A 13,696-nucleotide genomic window follows, 5' to 3' on the forward strand; every position below is an offset into this window, starting at 1 on the left:
CGCCCCTTTCTCCCCCCCCCCCCCCCCCCCCCATCACGGTCCCGGGCTTATTTCCACCGATTGCGCGCGCGCGCACCGCCCGCTGGGACGAGTCCCGTACGGGTCACGTGACGGGCTTAGCCTTCACACGCTCGTGCGCAGCCATTTTCTTGGAGGGCCGTTATGCTAACGACTCCCTTAGGGTAGCGAAAGAAATTTGAAGTGTTTCCGGATCTGGTTCGTAATCCCGAGGAGAAAATGCATCACCGTTTAGACTTACAGGCCCCTAACTCACGGTGTCATTTAACTTACTCCCTTAGCTTTTTGAAGGAACTAGCAGTAATAAGTGCAGAAAATAGAGCACTTGTTACTACTGAAACTCAAGACACGCTATGTAAGTGGCAGAACCTAGGAAGGAGGTCGCTAGAGGTAATATCCTTCCGCGAGCTCCGAGAATAGAGTCCTGGTCCTTTTAGACTGCCAAGGGGTGGGGTGTAGGGCGGAAGTTATGGCGCAGGGCCGAAGTCTAGCGGCCGAAGGGCGGAAGTAGAATCCCGAAGTCTGCAATCATGGCTCAAGAAGAGGAAGATGTTAGAGATTACAATTTGACGGAGGAACAGAAGGCGATCAAGGACAAGTATCCTCCAGTCAATCGAAAGTATGAATGTGAGTAGGTGGCTCACATCTCTTGCATACGGGCAACCTCAGCGGCTTACCTGCAGCTTCCTGTCTCGCCCATCTCCTTGCCCCACAGGTGCTCCTGGTATAATCTCAGCATGCCCGCATTTGTACCTAATTTAGGGGGAAGGTGAAGAACAAGATCATTTTACTCGAGAAAGAAGAAACTTGAGGCGCTGCCTCCCCTTATAGTCTCCTAAAGGTCCACGTGTGCCTAAATCACGTTTCTCTTCTCTGGAGCTATATAAATTATACTAGCTCTATACTTGTGTTTTCCAAGTTTCGTCCTTGAGTTTCTCCCAGTAGTAAAATAATGTGACCATGTTAGAGGACTGGGAAAATAATTGAGAGATGTGTTGTGTGTCTGTCTCCACGTCCCAAGGTTGGATTTTCTATTTGAAAATAAAAAAGACTACTCTAAAATTTTACAATATAGTTATTCATAAAAATGTATTTTATATATTTTTTTCTTTTTTAGTTAACGCCCTTTTGTCAGCCCCCACACCTTTAATAACAGCACTCTGGAGGCAGAGACAGGAAGTTTTCTGTTAATTTGGGGCCAGCCTGGTCTACACAGTGAGTTCCAGGATAGCCAGGGCTACAGAGTAAAGCCGTCTCAGAAACAAGACTCTTGTGTCTTTAATGGATGTGCTAGACCAAGGCTCTACCACTGAGCTACAGCTTCAGTTCTAGAGTAATCTTTAAATATAGAGTTCCTGAGAGAAAAGAATTGGAGGACCACCCTGTATAGCAATGTCATCTTTTAAAAAACTTTTATAGAATTGAGTATAATTTACATATACAGGAGTTAAGTACTTTTCTTTTTGTGTGACAGGGTTTCACTCCAACCAAACTTAGAATGATCATCCTGTCTCTGCTTCCCTAGTGCTGGAATCACAGACTTGAGCTACCACACCTGGCCCTAATTATTACAGCTGCTAAACAGATATACCTGTGTAAGAAGCCCTAGTTTTCATCCAGATCAGTCCTGTCATCCTAGAAAGTTCCCTCAGTGCCTTTCCAGCCTCTTACCCATTTTCTATTGTATTTGCTATTCCCAGAGTGTAATTTGTCCGTGTTAGAGGTTCATGTAAGAGGATTCATGCTCCCAGTTCTTTTTCTTTTTTTAGCTGAGGATCAAACCCAGGGCCTTGCACTTGCTAGGCAAGCTCTCTACCACTGAGCTAAATCCCCAACCCCCCAGTTCTTTTCTATTTGATGGGGGCTTCTTCACCCCATCAAATATAACACAGGCAGACACAAATTTGAATACAGTCACCACGGATGGTGAAAGCTGAGATTCATTCCAGTTCACATAGAGATTGTTTTACAGGAGAATGAGGAGGTAGGGCAAGGGCTCCTAAAGTCAGAGAAGTAACAAAGTACAAAAGATGAGTCATAATTGCTGTGGAAGCAACAAGGCCAAGGCTAGTTGTGTCTTTTCCCTGGCAGTTTTGGGCTCTTGAGTTCTAGCCTCCCACAGACTTGAGACAAGAGGCCCCTGGCTGTGGGATAACATTTCAAAGAACCAGATCCTTGAGAAAGATTCTTTGGAGCTGGAAAGGATACATATTCACAATTTTAAGGCTTCTCTGGTACTTGCTGTAAAGTAGGGAGATTAGTGGCCTTTTATCAGCTGTTGGCTGGAACAAAGAGGGAATTCTCCAGCCTTTTTCAGGCTTTTCTCAGGCAAACATTGTACCTAAGACTTTTGCTCTATCTTGGGATGTGGCCTTATACAACTAGAAGCCATGCTAGAGTTTGGTCAAATGCAGGTGTTCTGATAAAGCTGTCATATACTATGAATTCTTCAGTTCCCAACAATATTTTGAGATTTGTGTTATTGCTTATTTATTTAATTTGTTGTAGCAGAGATTGAATTCAGGATAATTCTATACCCATCTATTGAACTCCTTCCTTAACTCCCCTGCTATTAAAATTAATTTCACTGGGGTCCGTGGTCTTTGGAAACGTGGTGTTCAATGGACCTTTATACCTGAGCTCAATACATATACCAGACTCGCCTCAAACTGATGCTCTTCTTGCCTAAGCCTCCAGAAAACCTCAGCTGTAGTTCTAACAACATTGGAGTCTAAAATCTGTCATATGTTCTCTGTGGATTTCAGGCTCTCTCTCTTCACCTTTTCCTTCCTTTGCTTTATTTTCTGTTCATGCTCAGTATGAAATGTAGAACACTGTGCATGTTAGGCGGTAAGTCATGGGATTGTATTAAACGACCTCCGAGAATCCTGCTAGTGCTGGTTATGTGGCACACATCCTTAATCCCAGCACTCTGGAAATGGGCAAGAGAATCTATGCCAGCCTGGTCTACATAGTGAATCCAGGCCAGCCAGGATTATATATTAGACCCTGTCTCAAAGCCAAACAAGTAGAAAGAATGGATGAAAACCATGGGATAGGCAAAGAACCTACTGAAGAGGAGGAGGTGACTGTCTCAGTAGAGTTGTGGTCCAGTCTTTACTATGGGAACACTCATTGTACATCTTGTGGATTTGGCCTTCCTATTCAGGATTAGACTAGATAGTCAGGAAAAGTAACTGATATCAAGAAATAGTTATTGAGAGACCAATGTCTAAGACACCTAACACACAGGAGGTCTTGCTGTGTCACCCAGGGTATCCTTCAACTGGGCTTAAATGATTTCCCACCTTCAGACTCAGAGTAGCTGGTACTGCAAGAACCTATTGCTGCACCCAATTGAGATGTTTTAGGATACCTAGAAGCATGGTGGTGGCTTGCTTATAATCCCAGCATTCCAGATGGAGGTTGAGGCAGAAGGATCAGACCAGCCCAAACTGCATTGGGAGACCTTGTGTCTAAAACCAAAGCAAATGAAACAAAACACCTAGAAGACTCCTGCTTTGGTACTTTCCAGAATTTATCATTCATTTAAATATGAGCCAAGCGGGTAGATTGTTTTGTTTATAAAATAATACTAAAAAAGAGTTAACGTTGAGTAACTACATAGCAAAAGGTCTAACTGCCTCATGTTTTCCTACTTTTTAAAATTTTCTTCTCAGCCGGGTGCTTGTGGTACACACCTTTAATCCTAGCACTCAGAAGGAAGAGGTAGGGGGATTTCTGTGAGTTCGAGGCCAGCCTGCTCTACACACTGAGTTCCAGGACAGTCGGGGCTACACAGAGAAACCCTGTCTGGAAAAAAAAAAAAAAAATTTTTTTCTCTAATTATTTGAAGATTTATTTTTCTTATGTATGAGTGTTTTGAGGGATGTATTTATGAACACCACATGCATGCCTAGTACCCATGAAGGCATTGGAGCCCCTGGAACTAGAGTTACAAAGTGGTTGTGAGCCACCATTGGATGCTGCAAATCCATATTCTCTGCAAGGCCAGCGAGTGCTCGTAACCAAGGAGCCATCCCTCCAGCACCATCTTTCTGTTTGCTTTAACGTTATGTCATGTATGGGGTGTGTCAGTGTATGTGTGCATGTTCATGGGTATGTGTGCACATGTGCATCGAGTCAGGACCACTTGGGTCCTTACTTTTCTGCCTTCCTTGAGAAAGGAAGGCTCTCTTGGCCACTGCCAGGCCAGCAGCCCAGGAATCTCTAGATCAGTGGTTCTCAACTTTCCTAATACTGCAACCCTTTAATACAGTTCCTCATGTTGTGGGGACCTCTAACCATACAGTTATTTTCACTGTTACTTCATAACTGTAATTTTGCTAGTGTTATAAATTGTAATGTAAATATGTGTGTTAGGTGACCCCTTGACCCACAGGTCACGACCCACAGGTTGAGAATAACCAATCTAGGAGTTATGGTTTCCTCTTCCTGTTTCCGGTAAGCATGCTAGAATAATAGATGCTTGTGTTGATGTGTCTGACTTTAACAGGTTCTGGCGATCAGAACTCTTGTCATACTGCCTTGCACAGCATGTGCTTCTACTTATTGAACCATCTCTCCACAATACGCCTTATTTCTTATCTCTGTGGGTGTGTATATGTGCCACAGTGTTAAGTATGGAGGTTGAAGGACAACTTCCAGGAGGCGGTTTTCTCCTTCTACTGGTCCAGTCCAGTCCAGTCCAGTCCAGTGCCTTCAGTCACTGAGCCACCCCCTGCCTTTTTCTTTTTCTTTTCTCTTTTGTTTTAATGATGGGGTGTTACTGTATACCCAGGTTGGGCTGGGCTGGAACTTGTGATCCAACTGCCTTGGCCACTTAAGTACTAGGATTACAAGTGTGAGCCTAATATCTGGCTAGGATGACATTCTTGATGAGTAGCAATGAACTAGAAGTCTTTTTACTGCTGTTTCTGCCTTCTGTCTGTCAATAGCCTAGAGTTGTTTTTGTATGATTTGAGAGTCAAGTTCAGTGGCTTATACATATTTTTCCCTTTCTCCCTCAGATTTGGATCATACAGCTGATGTCCAGTAAGTACAGCAAGAATTATTTCTGGAAACTGTCTTTAAATAGAAGGATGAGTGTTTTAATTTTTTAAAATTTATTTCTTATGTATAGTGTTCTGTCTGCATGTATCCTTGCAGGCCAGAAGAGGGCACCAGATCTCATTACAGATGGTTGTGTGCCACCATGTGGTTGTTTGGAATTGAACTCAGAAACTCTGCAAGAGCAGCCAGTGCTCTTAACCTCTGAGCCAACTCTCCAGTCTAGAATGTTTTGATTTTTTTTTAATAAAAATTTCTAACTACATTAATTTTTTAAGATTTATTTTATTGCTGGATAGTAGTGGCACACACCTTTAATCCCAGCACTTGGGACGCAGAGGCAGGTGGATCTCTGAGTTTAAGGCCAGCTTGATCTACAGAGTGAGTTCCAGGACAGTCAAAGCTACACTAGAAACTCTGTCTCAGGAAGAAAAAAAAAAGATTTATTTTATTACCTTATGTGTATGCATATTTTGCCTGAATATGTATTATGTGCACAGTGTGTGTTCCTACAGCCCGTGGAGGTCAGAAGAGGTGGTCAGATGAGACTGGAGTCAGAGATGGATGTGGGTGCTGGGACTAGAACCTGGGTCCCTCTGCAAGAGCAACAAATGCTCTTTAACACTACACAGCTCTCCACCTCTAGCTTTTCTTTCAGAAGGTAGGGTCTCACTGTGTAGCCCTTGCTGACCTGGAATTTGTTACATGGATATATAGATCAGGCTGGCCTCAAACTCCTAGAGACCTACCTTCCTCTGCCTGCTAGTTTGGGGATTAAAGGTGTTCTCCCATTGTGTAATTACACTTTGCTTTTTTTGTTTTTGTTTTGTTTTTCGAGACAGGGTTTCTCTGTGTAGCTTTGCGCCTTTCCTGGAACTCGTTTTGTAGACTGGGCATGCGCCGCCACCACCCAGCTACACTTTTATTTATTTTACGGTGTGCGCTTGTGTTAGAAGACAAATGGGAGGAGTCTGTTCTTCCCTTCTACTACAGTGTTGGGCTTGGTGATACCCTTACCCGATGAGCCAACTTCCAGGCCATAGTGTATTTCTTTCGTTCTAAATGTAGAACAATAGTCTAAAAGCATCCAACCTGGGTGCCTTTAAAGTAGACGTTTAGTTTTATATTTATCAAACTGATATTCTTTTGACTTTGCTGTGGAATTTTCTCTCTTGTAAGTGGATTATATTGTTGCAAACATTGTGACCCCTTTTATTTGTCTTAATTTTAACTTTTTTTTTTTTTTTTTTTTTTTTTTTTTAGGTTACAAGCATGGGGACATGCTCTGGAGGAAGCATTTGAACAGTGTGTCACGGTCATGTTTGGTTACATGACAGATACAGGGACTGTGGAACCTCTTCAAACAGTAGAAGCAGAAACCCAAGGTAACTGAAATTCTCAAGGAAAAATTATTATATGGGTATACAATGTTCTGCATGATCTGAATATAGTGTCACAGTAAGAACAACAGGATGGATTATAAATCTTTAACTGAGCCAACGAACTTCATTGTACTTTCACCAAGCTTTGAGAGACCAGTCACTAACCGTCGCCCTGTGATGGCCTTTGACCCTGTGTAGGAGATGACTTGCAGACTCTATTCTTACACTTTTTGGATGAGTGGCTTTACAAGTTCAGTGTTGATGAATACTTCATTCCCCGGGTAAGCACGGGCTCTCTTTGTTCGCTGAGCAAGAAGCCCTTTGTTCATATTGTAAACTTGAACAAATAATTGAAGATAAAGTATCTGATCAAAAAACCAGTCCATGCCGGGTGGTGGTGGTGGTGGCGGCGGCGGCGGCGCACGCCTGTAATCCCAGCACTAGGGAGGCAGAGGCAAGCGGATCTCTGTGAGTTCCAGGTCAGCCTGGTCTACAGAGCTAGTCTAGAACAGGCTCCAAAGCTACAGAGAAACCCTGTCTCGAAAAAACCAAACCAAAACAAAACCCAGTCCATATAAATATGTGAGGTAATGTTGATTTGTATAAGTTATAGGTCTTTTTTTTTTAAAGATGTTTTGTTTATTTTTAGTTTATGTATACATTTGTTTTGCCTGCATGTATATCTGTGTGCCACATGCATGGAGTGCTATTGGAGGCCATAAGAGGGCATCATATGCCTTGGTACCATAATTAGAAACAATTGTGAGCTATACCATATAGGTACTGAGAATCAAACCTGGGCCCTTTGTAAGAGCAGCCAGTCCTCTTAATTGCTGAGCAATCTCTATCTCCATGTAGGTCTTTATTGATTAACCTGTTTGCCTAGGTATATTCATTTTTTTACTTAGCTCTCTGATCACATAGTATTTGGTATCAGAATTGTATAAGAGTATCTACTAAGGGTTGGAGAAAATGTCTACTTAGCCAGCATGGTAGAATATACCATTCATTATAGCACTCAGAAGGCAGAGAGAGGCATGAGGAACTCTGTGAGTTCCAGGCCAGCCTGGTCTACAGAGCCAGTTCTAGGTCAGTTGGGGCTCCATATTGAGCCCCTGAGTATATATATATAAAAAAAAAAAAAAATGCTCCTGATGTGCAAGTTTTTTGTTTGTTTGTTTGTTGGTTTTTTTGTTTTGTTTTGTTTTTCGAGACAGGGTTTCTCTGTGTAGCTTTGTGCCTTTTCCTGGAACTCACTTGGTAGCCCAGGCTGGCCTCGAACTCACAGAGATCCGCCTGGCTCTGCCTCCCGAGTGTTGGGATTACAGGCGTGCGCCGCCACCGACCGGCTGCAAGTTTAAGTCTGAGCTATGTTATATAGAGATGCATGTTCCAACTGTTACCCTTCAAGTTTAATGGCCGTTACTTTGGCCTAAGTTCAACAGTTGATTTTACATTTTTTGGTTTTTGAGACAGGATTTTTCAAGTTGTAATCCTGGCTATCCTGGAATTCACTTTGTAGACAAGGCTGGCCTTAAACTCAGAGATCTGCCTGTCTCCTAAGTGCTAGGAGGCTTATGCCACTTTGTCCAGCTGATTTTAGATATTTTTGTTCGTTTTTTGTTTTGTTTTGAGACAGGGTTTCTTTGTCTAACAGCCCTGGCTGTCCTGGAACTCACTTTGTACACCAGGCTGGCCTCGAATTCATAATGGGGAAAAAAAAGGAAAAGCCATATGGAAATTGCTTGCTGTGGTCAACCTGTAGGGCACATCTCCAGCATCTGACACCTAGCCCTTATGTTTGCAGAAGTCTGTGAGTCTCTCCTCTATCACTCCATGACATGTGCTCCACTGGGTCACTCTTCCTACAAAGGTGAAGAGGGCGGTGCTGTTACAGATGGGCTGACAGTGATTAGAACTATGTATGTATCTCCTCCTTCATGGAGGTAGTCTTTGAACTTTCTTTGCTGATGCTGGGACTTAAGGTTGCAGGGCCTTGCACATGAGATACTGTATCTACTACAGCTGTTCCTGCAGCAGCCCCTTGACTCATTTACCTCCTAACATGAGGCAGGTTTTCATCTAGCTAACTGGCCTCAAATTCCCTTTGTGGTGAGCACAGCCTTGAGCTCCTGATCCTTCTGTTTCTGTCTCCCAAGTGCTTCCGACATTGGCAGCACTCTTGCCTCTGGTTTAGAAGGCCTGTTTCTCCAGGATCCCTCCCTGGAGTAAGTAAAAACCTTATCCTTGGGTTTTAGTTTACTTGACATTTTCATTTTCTTTGCTTCAGAGAAGTATGATACTGCTTTCTAGGAAATGTGATAAGCTAGAAGTGTTTTAATGAATGGCCCGGTGTGAATTTGTGTTTGTTTGTTTGTTTGTTTTTGGTGTTTTTTTGTTTTTGTTTTGTTTTTCAAGACAGGGATTCTCCATGTAGCTTTGGAGCCTGTCCTAGAACTCACTCTGTAGCCCAGACTGGCCTTGAACTCACAGAGATCCGCCTGGCTCTGCCTCCCAAGTGCTGGGATTAAAGAGATGTGCCACCACTGCCCAGGCAAATTTTATTTGTTTTAGAGGCAGGGTCTTACTCTTTATCCCAAGTGGCCCTGGCCTCAGGCCCCTCACCTGAGTTCAAGTATTGGGTTATGAGCATTTAGCTGAACTCTTCTTTTTTTAAGTAATGATTTTTCTGGGCTGGGGTTGTAGCTCGGTTGGAAGAATGCTTGTGTAGCATTCCCAAAGCCCTGGTTTCAGTCTCCAGCTCTCCAAAGAAGCAACCATGGTGACACATGCTTGTGATCTCACCACTGTGGAGATGGAGGCAGAAGGGGCGCCCGGAATGCATGGTTATCCTTGGCTATATTTTGAGGCTCACATGAGTAAATGTAAGCCCTTATCTAAAAAACATTTTAAAATAGTTACTTAATTAACTAATTAACAAGTTAATAATTGGGGCGTGGGAAAAAAAACAAGTTAGTAATTAAGTTAAAATGTTAAATTTTTTTTCCTCTTTAGGAAGTGAAAGTACTCAATATTGATCAAAAAAATTTCAAGTTACGGTCAATTGGGTAAGTTTTGAAACTAGTTAAGTAGCAAGTCATGAAAGATGTTAAAATACATTTTCCATTGATACCAGTGGGCAAAGTAACAAATATAAATGGTGAGTTGGGAGAGCTGCACTTGGCTAGACCTTGCAGGTTGAGCTGAGGGAGACCCCTAAGGAGTGTGAGCTCACCTGAGCTTTAGAAACTCGGGAACTTGGGGAAGTAACGTTCTTTCTGATGACAGAGTGTGAGTCCCAATTTCAAAATTTGATTTTATATGTGTGGGTATTTGCCTGCATGTATGTCTGTTCACCACATGTGTGCCTAGTGCCCGCAGAAACCAGAAGAGGGTGTCAGATCTCCTGTAACTAGAATTACAGACAGTTGTGAGCTATATGAGCACTGAGAATTGAACCCAGGTCCTCTGGAAGAGCAGCCAGTGCTGTTAACCACTGAGCCATCTCTCCAGCCCTCATTTATTTATTTATCTATCTATCTATTTATTTATTTATTTTGGTTTTTCGAGACAGGGTTTTCCTTTGTAGCTTTGCTCCTTTCCTGAAACTTGCTCTGTAGCCCAGGCTGGCCTCGAACTCACAGAGATCCGCCTGGCTCTGCCTCCCGAGTGCTGGGATTAAAGGCATTCGTCACCACCACCCGGCTATTTATTTTTATGGTTAAAAAAAAAATGTGCCAGGCGGTGGTGGTACGCACCTTTAGTCCCAGCACTTGGGAGGTAGTGAGTTCGAAGCCAGCCTGGTCTACAGAGTGAGATCCAGGACAGGAACCAAAACTACAAAGAGAAACCCTGTCTCAAAAACTGGAGGGGGGGAAAAAAAAAAAAAAAGGTGTATTTATAATTAGCAGCTGGCCTCAGTTTAGATGATCCCAGCAATTGTTTTTGGTTTTTCGAGTGTAGCCTTGACTGACCTGGAACTCACTCCATACACCCAGGCTGCCCCTAAACTCAGGGATCCGCCTGCCTCTGTATCCCAGTGCTGAGATTAAATGTGTGCCACCACGCTCAGCTTGATGCCTGTTCTGTTTGCCACATCTAAAACGTCATAATCTAGAGCCTGTGGATTATGTCCTTTGTTCTTTAGACCTATGTGGTTTACTCCCCTGATCCTGCTATCTCTTTTTGCTTCTCCGGTTTGGGACCACATTTATAAGGCTTACTTTAAAATGTAGAGAATAAAATAACAAATAGAAAATTGTAGGAGTAATAATCATGTTTTTACTTTCCTTCTCAAGGTGGGGAGAAGAATTTTCATTGTCCAAGCACCCTCAGGTATGTTCAGAAGTCTAGCCATTGAAAGCATTCATCCTTTCTTACATAAAATCTGCATCTGTGAAAGTAAACTTCAGTTTTAATTAGTGTGAAGTAGTAGGTTTGCTCAGGTGTCTCTTACCAGATGCATATATTAAAACACTGATTTTACGCATCTGTTTGGTCAGTTAGGAGTCTGAATTGGGCTCCAAGATCAAGTGTGTTACAGATTGTGAGGGAATTTTATATTTATTTTTATTTATCTTATTTATTTATTTTTTAATCTACATTTTTTATTATTATATTTGTGTTTTAATTTTACACATCAGCCATGGGTTCCCCTGTCCTCCCCACTCCCTTATTTTTTTTAAATAATTCTTTTTTAGATTATTTATTTATTATGTATACAGCATGTATGACTGCAGGCCAGAAGAGGGCACCAGATCACATTACAGATGGTTTTGAGCCATCATGTGGTTTCTGGGAATTGAACTCAGGACTCTGGAAGAGCATTCAGTGCTCTTAACCTCTGAGCCATCTCTCCAGCTCCGAATTTTATTTTTAAAGATTTATTTATTGCCAGGCAGTGGTGGCGCACACCTGTAATCCCAGCACTCGGGAGGCAGAGGCAGGCGGATATCTGTGAGTTCGAGGCCAGCCTGGTCTACAGAGCTAGTCCAGGACAGGCTCCAAAGCTACAAAGAAACCCTGTCTCGAAAAACCAAAAAAAAAGATTTATTTATTTATTATATATACAATATTCTGCCTACATGTGTCCTTGCAGGCCAGAAGAGGACACCAGATCTCATTATAGGTGGTTGTGAGCCCCCATGTGGGTGCTGGGAATTGAACTCAAGACCTCTGGAAGAACAGCTGAGCCATCTCTCTAGCCTGTGAGGGAATTTTAAAGTCTGGTTTTCTCTTTGTTTGGTTGGACTTTTTGCTTATTTTTGAAACACAATCTCACTGTGTAGCTTTGGCTGGACTGGAACTCACCTTGTAGACCAGGCTAGCATTGAACTCACTGAGATCTCTTGTCTCTTTCTGCCTCTGGAGGACTGAAATTACAGGCATGGGCCACCAGAGGTGTGGTCTCTACAGTGAAGATGCTGGGATAGACGTTCTCTTTGTCTCTCTGGGAATTGAACGCAGGGCCTTGTGCATGCTACACAAATGGTCCACTACTGAGCTCCAGCTCTAACCCTCTCTTTACTTTAAAAAATTCATTTGGAAAGCCAGGTGTAGTGGTACATACCTTTAATCCCAGAAGGAAGAGGCAGATAAATCTCTGTGAGTTTGAGGCCAGCCTGGTCTACATAGCAAGTTCCAGGACAGCCAGGACCACATGGAGACCCTGTTTCAAACAAACAGATTCATTTGGAAATGACTGCAGAACAGGGACAGGTCGGTAACACAGCAGTAGCTGTGGGGTTGGGGGACTATGGTCAATAAAAAAGGTTTATTTTCTGGCTTTAGCTAGGAAGTTTATAGCAAGTTTCTATGCAAAGTGGAAATGAGTAAGGAGGGGGATACACTGGAGAGAGAGGATGTAGAATCTTGGTAAGTGGTGCTGTGAAATCAGCTCATAGGTGTAGAGTTGGCTTTGGATAGGCCTGGAACAGGCCATTTGTTACTGCGGGAACAATAGATCTGAGGACCAAGTGGATGGATGGTAGATTGACTGTAGATTTATATGTGAGTTACTTCTTATTGGTAGCTGCTGCTTTCTCTAAGGAGCATTGTTGATTAAGAATGGAGGGAAGACGCCTGAGGAGAACATGTGAATTGTCCCTGGGAGGAGAAAAGCTGCCCATCTAGATTACTGCTCAGTAAAGAACCATTTGAAATGTGGATGTACATATAGACACGTGTGCCTCTGGCAGAAAGTAGAATTTGACTTAGGTGATGACGTCACGTATCTCCTCCTGTGGCATCTTGAGATATCTGTTGTGCATTAGAGCTAGCAGGTGCCATTCACCTATTACCTGGTACATTATTATTAGAGATTCTTTATGGAGTTGGAAGGAACTCAGAGGACATCTAATGCTTTTGGTCTAACTGGGGCGGTGTGTACTATCATGTATCAGAATCCTGGGAAAGCTCTGACCTGTCATTCTCTGTCACTCCAGCCAGACCTGCAAAGAGAATAGGCTGAGTGCTCAGGCTGCAGTCAGGGTGTAAGGGAGGAGGTAGGGACAGGAAGAGCCCTGGGCTAACGTAGAAAAGCTTGTGTTGTTTGCTCTGACCCATTTTAGGAATTAAAAAACAACCTGTGTCCAGCCAGTCAGAAGGCCTCCCTGAGCAGCGGGGCGGGCATTAGCACCGGCTCCTCCAGGACTCAGGGCTCCTTCTGTTTGCTGACTGCCTCTCGCTGTCTCACACCAGCTTATGCCTCTGCACTGACTGGAGAGCCACCAGTTTCTTGTTTCAGAATTACAGTTTGACTTTCTGCCAGAAACTTCCTGCTAGAGCTAGAGTCTAAATCCAGTTTCTTTCTTTTTTCCTATGACGCCAACATTAGGGAACAGAAGTCAAAGCAATAACATACTCGGCAATGCAAGTCTACAGTGAGGAGAAGCCAGAGGTGTTTGTGATCATCGACATTTAAGATACCAAGAAAAAGAGACTCTTACGAAGAACTGATTTGTTTTCTTCCTTTTGAGAAGATGCAATGATTCGTTTTCTCTAGTGTCTTTGCTAAATGGAAATACAGAACTGGGAATTTAAAGTGTGACTTTCACAAGTGGAAAACCAGTGTGGAGTCTTGGTCTGTGAGTCCTAGATAATGGGGAATAGTCTTGTACCGGGTCATCTGCAGCAGGTGCCTTACACCTCCAGTGGAATGCAAGCGTGCCAGCATGCTCTCAGGGGAATGCCCACTGGTGTAGGAGCCGCTGGGACTGACTCCAACT

At 43.1% G+C, this 13,696-nt stretch overlaps 1 protein-coding gene across 1 annotated transcript; it reads left to right on the top strand.

Moving 5' to 3' along the window:
• Positions 1-521: 521 nt before the first annotated feature.
• Zbtb8os (zinc finger and BTB domain containing 8 opposite strand) lies at positions 522-13,521 on the top strand. Its single transcript, XM_036178920.1, has 7 exons — positions 522-645; positions 5,049-5,073; positions 6,352-6,473; positions 6,669-6,751; positions 9,486-9,538; positions 10,769-10,805; positions 13,306-13,521. The coding sequence occupies exons 1-7, from the start codon at positions 549-551 to the stop codon at positions 13,390-13,392; spliced, it is 504 nt and encodes a 167-aa protein (XP_036034813.1). The 5' UTR covers positions 522-548; the 3' UTR covers positions 13,393-13,521.
• The last annotated feature ends 175 nt before the right edge of the window (positions 13,522-13,696 follow it).

The sequence above is a fragment of the Onychomys torridus genome, chromosome 2 (assembly GCF_903995425.1).
Source record: "Onychomys torridus chromosome 2, mOncTor1.1, whole genome shotgun sequence".
Classification (NCBI taxonomy): Eukaryota; Metazoa; Chordata; class Mammalia; order Rodentia; family Cricetidae; genus Onychomys; species Onychomys torridus.